Source organism: Dermacentor silvarum, chromosome 9 (genome assembly GCF_013339745.2).
Source record: "Dermacentor silvarum isolate Dsil-2018 chromosome 9, BIME_Dsil_1.4, whole genome shotgun sequence".
In the NCBI taxonomy this organism is placed as follows: Eukaryota; Metazoa; Arthropoda; class Arachnida; order Ixodida; family Ixodidae; genus Dermacentor; species Dermacentor silvarum.
Window position 1 is genome coordinate 26,786,457 of NC_051162.1, and position 9,369 is coordinate 26,795,825.

General features: G+C 42.3%; 1 protein-coding gene across 1 annotated transcript; it reads right to left on the minus strand.

Annotated features, from left to right (window-relative positions):
- Positions 1-484: 484 nt before the first annotated feature.
- Positions 485-4,253, minus strand: LOC119463498 (putative protein kinase C delta type homolog). Its single transcript, XM_037724339.2, has 4 exons — positions 4,071-4,253; positions 2,755-2,846; positions 1,562-1,624; positions 485-665 (listed from the first exon to the last, which is right to left on the minus strand). Exons 1-4 carry the CDS (start codon positions 4,251-4,253, stop codon positions 485-487), a joined length of 519 nt encoding a protein of 172 aa, XP_037580267.2.
- Between the last annotated feature and the right edge of the window lie 5,116 nt (positions 4,254-9,369).

A 9,369-nucleotide genomic window follows, 5' to 3' on the forward strand; every position in this document is an offset into this window, starting at 1 on the left:
CTTCGGTACGTCAGCGTGACGTGACTGATTACAAGCTATCTTCTCGTATTTTGGCCGTTATGGCTAAGCAAGAGCTCTTGAAACTTGCTGAATTCTGCGTTTGGCTCCTTTAGAATGCAGCGTATAGTGTATCTTTAACAGTAAAAATTAACTACGGCCGAACAGATAACGTTGCAATCCACGAGGTCACTGCAAACTCGTGCGGCTACTTCAAGGCGGCTTAGTCACCCGTCTTTCAGTTTTGCATACTTTCTGGCTTACCTGCCTTCCATCGCATTAAGAGAGGCTTTTTTATTTAAGTAGGGTAATTGACTAACACAGATAAAGTTATATTTATCTTTAGTCTCCCTCAAAGCGCAGCCTGAGGATCTTGCGTGGCAGGGGTAGCAAGCTTCATATCCAAACGCGAGTGGTAGAGATGCTCATCTACACGTCTTGCACGTAGGGTGAGTTTCACCGCAAACCAAAGAGGAGGGTACGTGTGTTAGTGTGATTTCGGCGAGCGTGTTTGCACTTCCGGGCAACCTACTTCCGGCGCCATGTACTCGGGTGTGCCGCAAAAGGCCCGTGGCTGCTGCCGGTACACCTTGAGCTTGCACATGCCGAAGTCGATAATGCGCACGTGACCGTCCGAATCAATGCAGAGGTTGTCGAGCTTCAGGTCTCTGGGAGGAGGACGGGTTGGAAGTGCAGAGATGCAGTGCGCGTACAAGTGCGAAACAATATACGAGCTCAATGCTGAGGCTGTGCGAAGAAATAGTTTAACCCATTTGAGACTGCTAGCGAGCGAGTAAGTTCTGTGTGTACATTTTTAGAAGACTGCCAATGGGTCATGGAAGTTGATGTTGAATGTAACCGGGTAAGAATCAGAAGGAGCGCCTTCGCTGCACATTAGAATAGATTAGTTCGTTACGTTTGATTCAGTTTAGCGCTGTTCAAAACTGTGATGTTATTACATCACAGTAAGAAGAGGGTGGCGTTCATTATAACTGACTGGGCAGTTTCGGGACGTTAAACCCCACAGCAGCAAGCGCAATAAACATGGGTAAACGCAGTGTGCAGCACACGCGCTAATCTTCCATATGTTCCTGTATTTACGCGTTACTTGTAGTAGGTCGTAGTAAAAAGGCCGAATTTATACCAGTCTAAACCTAGCAGTTTATTTCTTAACGTAGTTAAAGAAAAGTGTTTAAACTTTTTATTGAAACTTTATTTTGCATTAAACAAAACTGCGTGGATTTTGCATTAAACTGTGTGGATTTTGCATTAAACAAAACATGCGTGGATTTAGTTTTACTCTTTAGACGACTTTTTAACAATATAGTTAGATTACATTGCACAAGAAAGTGCTTCTGCTGAGTTTTGTGGAAGCGTCATAATAACAAGAATCTTCAGTGAAGCTTCGTCTTCGAAAGTTGAACAACAAAGATAACGAATAATCTACTGTTGTTTGTACGTTAAAGAATTGTCTGCAAAAAATGATTTTCGTTTCGAGTCAGTTTGATGTTCAGCTACGAGAATCGAATTAAACCAATGACAGCAATGCTGTCACTTTGCTCACCTGTACACGATGCCCCTTTTATGGAGAAATTTTAGGGCGCAGACAATTTCGGCGGCATAGAACCTGGAAAAACAAATAAACATAGCAGTTTTACGCGAAGCAGGTATACCAAACACTGAAAAGAATAGCAAGGATGTCACCCAAAAGAATCACAAGTATTGTCTTTTAGAAGCGAATCGGGACTGCTGAAAGTACGCACTACAAATACTCCCAATCGTATAGTTTTCTGGCTAGTTTATTTTGATGGATCACTCGCACAATTATTCAATCGCTTCTCACGGTGTACCAATTTTTATTTTGAGTAAGTGCGGACGAACGTGGGGGGGGGGGGGGCTGTTGTACGTTGTTGAAGTTTAGGCTTTTGACTTCAAATAAGTGCTGCATCAGTTCATAGTTTGGCTCTTATGGCTGCTTTCAAATTTTAAGAGCTTTAGGTGGCCTGAAGCGGAACACTAATTTCTCTTTGTAGCCATCGTCGAAAACAGCAAAAGCAAACCAAAAGCTTTCTCCCTAAAGGCAGACTTGTAAACAGTGGTGAAAAGCGTATTTTGGTAACATTTTCTAAAAAAATTCAGAGCTTTACCAAGGTATACTACATTGGGCACAAAGTTCAATGTTTCAAAACAGATGAGATCGTGTATAGATTCTTTCAATAAATTTTAACAGTTGTTTTGGATTATCTATAGAAAGCCGTAACAATTATTTGAAATTGCTTGGAAAGGGCAGCTCGCTTGGTGGCTTCAGAAGTCAAACATGTAGCCAACTACGAAACTCCCGATAGTCTCCATGTTTTGAAATCCGGACAGATATGGTAATTAATTAGGCAACTACGTGAGGGTCTGCTGATATTCGTGTTACTCATGAACCACAAAACCAACTATAACACATGCCGATGACTGATGATGATGTATTCCTATTTGAATATTTGAATAGGCGGCATCGAATTTGGACATCGGCTAAAGCTTCCTCTTAATTAACTCACCGTGATTTCCACAAAACAGGGCTTTATCACTCAATGCAAAGTAACCTCAGAAAGAAGCCAAACACTTGACACGTCCTAGTTTTATAAATCTTGCCTTTGGACACATTCCAGCCAGCCTTCAAGTTTTCAAAACATTGGAATTGGATTTTTTGCTCGAATACGACCATCTATAATAAAGTTACTACAAGAAAAGTCCCTCCCTGTCGCTCACCTTGCTCGATCTTGGTCGAACCTTCCGGACTGTTGTATATGAAACATCAAATCGCCTCCGTTCAGGAACTCCATTACAAAGAAGAGGTGGCTCTGGAGTAAAAAAAATATATAATATTGATTCTCTTGCATTCTGTATAGCAACGTAGTGAGGAAAGTCATACGGAAAAGACAGGAAGGTAAATCAGGCTAAACTTGGTTGGCTACACTGCTATGGGGGAAGGGGAAAATATATAAAATGGGTAAAATAGAGTTCGCATGCTTCGCACACGCACACACACTGAAGCTCTCAACGTCGAGTCAGTCACAATTCGTCACCTAGCCGGAATGGGTCTTGAGAAATACAGAATGTATTTTGTGGATTTCTGCGGCGTAGATGCACGACGCCCTGGTCTCAGAAGTTGGTGTAGTAACTGATGACACTGTAAATGGCCATAGCACAACTGTAACAACAATGAAAAGGGAACTTACGCGTGCATATGTTACAAAACGTGAAAGGTGCACGGATACTTGGTAGTGCATTCCCTCAACTCAGAAAATACAAGGACCTCTTGATTCTTCAAAAGATAGAATGAGTATGCGAATTGTGATATTCATTTTACTGTTGAGACGCTGAGATACAGAATAGTAAACATAATATTTTTGAGAGAATTGTAGACATGCTAAGTTCTTGACATCTTAGAATTTTTAGTAATTTTTCTAAAAGTGTAGAGGGCCTAATTAAAAAACTTGCTGCTTACAATTACTAGATTTTGTCTTATTATCTTAAACACAACATGCTTCATTTAAATCTTTGAAGAGGTTGTGGAGAAAAAGATTTCTGTTAACATTCAGTTAATATGGGAGCTCCTGAGCTAAGGGTTCCAGTTAAGGACTTAGTTGATGTTCTGGCATAAAGTCTATAGGTGTAGCAGGTGGTCTGTCTCAGTAGCCCAACTACGAGTTGGCCTAGTTGGAACAGATTCATAAAAAATTTTGTGCACAAAACAAACAAGGACGAAGAAAAGGAGCAGCAACACAAAGGACGAGCGCTTTCTAACAACTGGTTTTATTTTCGACGAACCATTTGCCCAAATCTGTGGGTTTTTGAGCAAATGGTTCTTCAAAAATAAAACCAGTTGTTAGAAAGCGCTCGTCCTTGTGTTGCTCCTATTCTTCGTCCTTGTTTGTTTTGGGCACAAAAAGTTTTTTTAAATGTCTCAGTAGTATGTGTCTACAGAATGATGTACTATATGACCGAAGAGCTTATGGGAATCCTTATGGACATGTTTCATGTGGGGCTAGAACAATTCGTTCCGCTTCTGCGTCTCCCCTCACCTGCGACTGGAAGGTGCAGAATAGGTTGCAGAGGAACGGGTGCTGCGTGCCCATGGCGAGCACCCTCCGCTCGATGAGCGTGCACTCGACGTCGTCGTCCTCCAGCACCACGTCCTTCTTGAGGCATTTGACCGCGTAGTGGCGCTTGGTGCCCTTCAGCTCGGCCAGCAGCACCTGCGACATCACAGCGGGGCAGGCGTGTCAGTGTTTCCTTCTCTGATTCAAAATTACGCTAGAAACATTTCTAGTGTCAGACTCTTCAAAAAATTCCCGCAGAAACTCCTCTGGCAGTTGTATACATGCTTAAGCGTTGTGCCACTTGCTCATCTCCACGCAGCCTGGTGCCATTATCAATGTTATGAAACTTGATCTGACCAGTATGAACCCTAATCAACCCTCATCGGTCATTATCAACCTTATCGAACATGATCGGACCCTTACCAACTCTTGTCAGTCCTTATCAACCTCTATGTCCGTGAGCACGGAAAAAAAGTGACTGGGCCGCTCCCATGGCAGTCATTTCCCATGGGGCGCCCCAAGCACCTATTGAGGTGGGGGCACCTTCGGGTTGAGGTCAAACACCCCTTTCAAAGCGTTGAGGTCCCTAATGGTCGAGCACCAGGCCGGGAGCGCGCTTGTACCTATTTTACCGGTAGGTGCCCGGCGGCAGCACTTGCCTCCCACAGCCGCGGCGGATGCTCGTCTACAAGGCCGTCTGTGGTTGGATAAGAGGCGCCCAGAGACAATTGAGCTGAAATCTCTATTGGACCCTCTTTCGCGATGTGGACCCCCACGACAGCCGAGCACCAGGCCAGGGGACATCTCTACCCATTAGAAAAACCGGTGGGTTCCCGGCGGCACCGGGATTTGAACTCGGTACCGCCCGCATACGAGGCGGATGCTCTACCGCTAGGCCATCGCTGCGGTACAAAGCATTGTGTCCTGCCGAGATTCGAACCCCGGTTTTTTGCGTGGGAAGCAGACATTCTACCTCTGAGCCTCGGTGGGCTCAGAGGTAGAATGATGTAATCTGATGTAAAACGGAATTGCGATTCAGCGCTCATCCTGAGATATGAATTACTTGAACTTGTATGTCGGTTTGACTTCTTGAGCATGAATGTTTATTGAACTATGTAAGCTTTGAGCTCTGCAATCTGATGTAAAACGGAATTGTGAGTGGACCCTGATCCTGAGATCTGGAATACATGAACTTGTATGCCGGTTTGACTTCTTGAGCATACATTTTGATTGAAATATGTAAGCTTTGAGCTCTGTAATCTGATGCAAAACAGAATTGATTGAGCCCTGTTCCTGAGATTTGGATTACATGAGCTTGTATGTTGGTTTCACTTCTTGAGCATGAATTTTTATTTGAAATATGTAAGCTTTGAGCTCTGCCATCTGATGTAAAAGGAATTGTGATCGGGCCCTGATCCTGAGATCTGGATTGCATGAGCTTGTATGCCGTGTTGACTTCTTGAGCATAGATTTTGATTAAAATATGTAAGCTTTGTGCTCTCTGACATGATGTAAAACGGAATTGTGATTGAGACCTGATTCTGAGATCACGATTACTTGAACTTGTATGTCGGTTTGACTTCTTGAGCATGAATGTTTGTTGAAATATTTAAGCTTTGAGGTCTGTCATCTGATGTAAAACGGAATTGTGATTGGGACCTGATCCTGAGATCTAGATTACTTGAACTTGTATGTCTGTTTGGCTTCTTGAGCATGGATGTTTATCGAATTATGTAAGCTTTGAGCTCTGTCGTCAGATATAAAACGCACAATGGTTAGCTAGTGCGCCATCTTTTGTATGGTAGAGGAGAGAGCGTATGGAGACTACATAGCCGACCGACGGTGTGGAAAAATACCCTGTGAAGTAAGTAAAGAAGGCCTCGCACTAAATTGACAGCAAGAAGAAAATTAGTAATTTCGCCCCAAGAACGCCATTGTAGCAAATATTCTTGCAAGCATTTTCGCACGCACGCACGCACGCACGCACGCACGCACGCACGCACGCACGCACGCACGCACGCACGCACGCACGCACGCACGCACGCACGCACACACACACACACCACACACACCACACACACACACACACACCACACACACACACACACACCACACACACACCACACACACACACACACACACACACACACACACACACACACACACACACACACACACACACACACACTCACACCCACACTTTTTCCACTTTGACAACCCAATGCTCACGCGTAAAAGATTTTATAGGGTTTTACATCCCAAAGATATATTTACAGCGTGAAAAGTGACAAATGCCAGAAGCAGGGCGTACAAAGGACTGAGACAGCTGATCACACATCCCTCGGACTGTTCTCCATCTTCCGTTCCGCTGCACTAGCGCCATGTGAAAATATTATTGCGCATTTAAGCTCTCTAAATTGTTCACTGTCGCAATGTCTGCACATGCAACAAACCCCGGCTGTGTTCTTCTGTTTGTAAAGTGTCAGTCGAATTTCATGAAGGCTGTTTTAGACCCAGAACCACGGACTGCTGAGACAGTGTTTCTTAGTGACGATTTTACGCATTTTCTGAAGTTCGTAAAAAAAAAAAGAATGATAGAAAATGTGGATGTGGCTAAGCGTTTCATGGTGATATGTTCAGATCGATGAATGTACCCAGCAGGAGCGCCTGCGAAGAAGAAATACATAACGAAGACAACGCAATGTCGACTAAGTCATAGAGAAAACAAAAAGAGAATGCCGCGCAAAAAAAAAAAAAGAAAACGCGCTAGTTGCGATGCAGTGAAAATACTCAGCGAAAACGCCGTTTTGTGCTACGAAAGTACGCCTAAGCTTTGCACACAGCCTTGCCACATAGCGGGTTAAATGTCGCGTGAAATATGCACAATGTGCGCGAGGTATTATCACTTTTCTTTTTTTTTTTGGGGGGGGGGGAGTCGTCTGGTGAAAGGAGGATGAAGAATGACGAGACAGTGCATCACACTCTAGACGCAAGAAGGAAGCCGTAGCGTCAGTGGGAAACACGCTGCTGAGAAAGTGTTATTTTTGCGTCTCTTGCATGACAAAAAAAGAAAAACTAAAGTCGGAAACTCTACGAAACACGGCGAGCTGCAAACGCAGCGTGAACCAGGACCATTGGTGCCCCATACCGCGCTTTTCGGTTGCTTCGCTGACCAGCAGAGCAGCAAGCGAAGCTCTACCGTATTCTAAGTGAAAAAGCTTGTACAACATACACATGAAAGTGACACTAAACATGGAACACTGAATCAATATGAAATAAAAGTACGTTTCTTTCTAAATGCGATATCTTCGTATTCGCGGTGCAAGAAGGAACAAATGTATGTGGAAATTTGGTGTTTAATTGTGCGTCCTCCCGCCTAAGTACTTAAGCTGCTATGCGGTAAAAGTTCCTAAAGGTTGCGAGGTTTGACTCGGAGGTTATTTTAGCATGCAGTGAAATCGTTATTTATAAGTAAACGTCATCGCGGAGTAAAATCTGTCAATATTCAATCACGCAGCTATTGCGAGAACTCCGTGTAGCGTAGTCACCCGTATGTAGATTCATTTTATTTTATGTTATTTACAAGATACTGCAGGCCAAGGTGCGGCCCATGCAAAAGTGGAAAATCGTTCAATTCATAGACCACAATGACAAACAGAAGATTCGAAAAGTATGTGAAAGCAAAAGAAGTACTTATTAAATAAAATATAGCTCTAGTAATCAAAATTATATACAGTGTGTAGGAAGTAAAGAACATAATACGAAAATAAAGTTTACAAATGAAACGAAATATTACATACATAAGCTGTATTTGGAAAACGTAGCATATACAAGACATGACTCAAGCATGCACTCCAAACCAAAGCAACACGCCAGGGTAAGGAATATTTACCTTTTTTAAATGTACAAGGGTATATTTGCGGACGTCAGTATATCGGCAGGTAGAGCGTTCCATTTATTGACTATTTTTGCGAAAAAAAATAAAAGAAGTCTTGCAGCTATTTTTCGAGCGAATATTAGGGTTAGGTTGTTAGCGTGATAAACCTGGTAGGTGTGGCTGATAGGGCTGAATATAAAACGACCGGTTTAGGTCGCAGCTCGCGTCTTCATATTTGAAAAATAAATTTTGAGCAGTGCTAACTTTCTTCTGGCTTCTAGAGCTTAAGATTATTGTTTTTCATTACTTTGGGGGAGGGGAATAATGACGATGGTACCAATTATATACGAAGCTAACTGCGAATCTATCGATATGCTCCAGTTTCTTAATGACTTGTTTTGTGAATATATTTCTGCGAGTTTTTTTTTTAATTTTACGTACTTGCAAGAACACCAAGAAGTCCAGGTCGGACTACTATCTAGTGTGTTTTTGTACCCTCTTGGTGAGTTGCCTTCTGTGCATTTATGCGAGATGACCTTACGTTCCACTGTGTTTCGTGGAATCTCTGTTGTGAGCTGTTCTTTTTTATTGCATTTGTGCCCCTTGACTTCAAGTCTGACTTTTTATTTTTTAAACGTTTGTTTTGTTCTCTGCCGGCGTATTATTTCAGTTTTAGCATATATTCGTTCTTTCAGAATAGGAGTTGTCACCGCCGCTTAAACGCACCAATATCTCCTGAATATCAAGCAATAACCAATTCACAGTAATAGTTCTAGGGTATGTTTTACAGCGTACACCAATCTGTTTTCCTTTAGAGCAAATGAAGTTGAAGTTTTACTTGAAGTTGAACTCTGATTTTCTTATTCAAAAACATGTGAAATGCGGAAATGATCTCACAGAACCGCTGAAGCGAATTGAAGAACATTTGTCGCATTTAAGGAAGACAATTGTATTATGCGTACTGTAAACAGTTTTTATCTGGAGCTTGAAATTTTTTACAATCATTTACAAAAATCTTTTAAGAAAACTGAGCCCCAACTCTCCACAGAGATAAGGTGAAGCAGTTGTAGGCTGCGTTTATGAAATAATCCGGAACAGACAAATATGATATATGAGTTTACAGCTTTGAATTAACGTTAATATGTTTACGAAGGTTTTGCAAAAGTATTACTCTCTCAAAGAATGATATACTTCAAAGCAGTGTATATTAAACATGTGTTATCTGGTTTAGATGTCGCAATGGTTGCAGTCTACAGGATATCTATATAGCTTTTTTTTCCGTCCAGAGTTATAGAGTAGTAGAAATTTCTGCCTAGTTCTAAACTTTTGTAATTTTCGTCTATTATCGTAAGCAGTTGACAGCCGAATTCAAAAACTTACTCCCTTCAGTCAGTACAGCGTAAC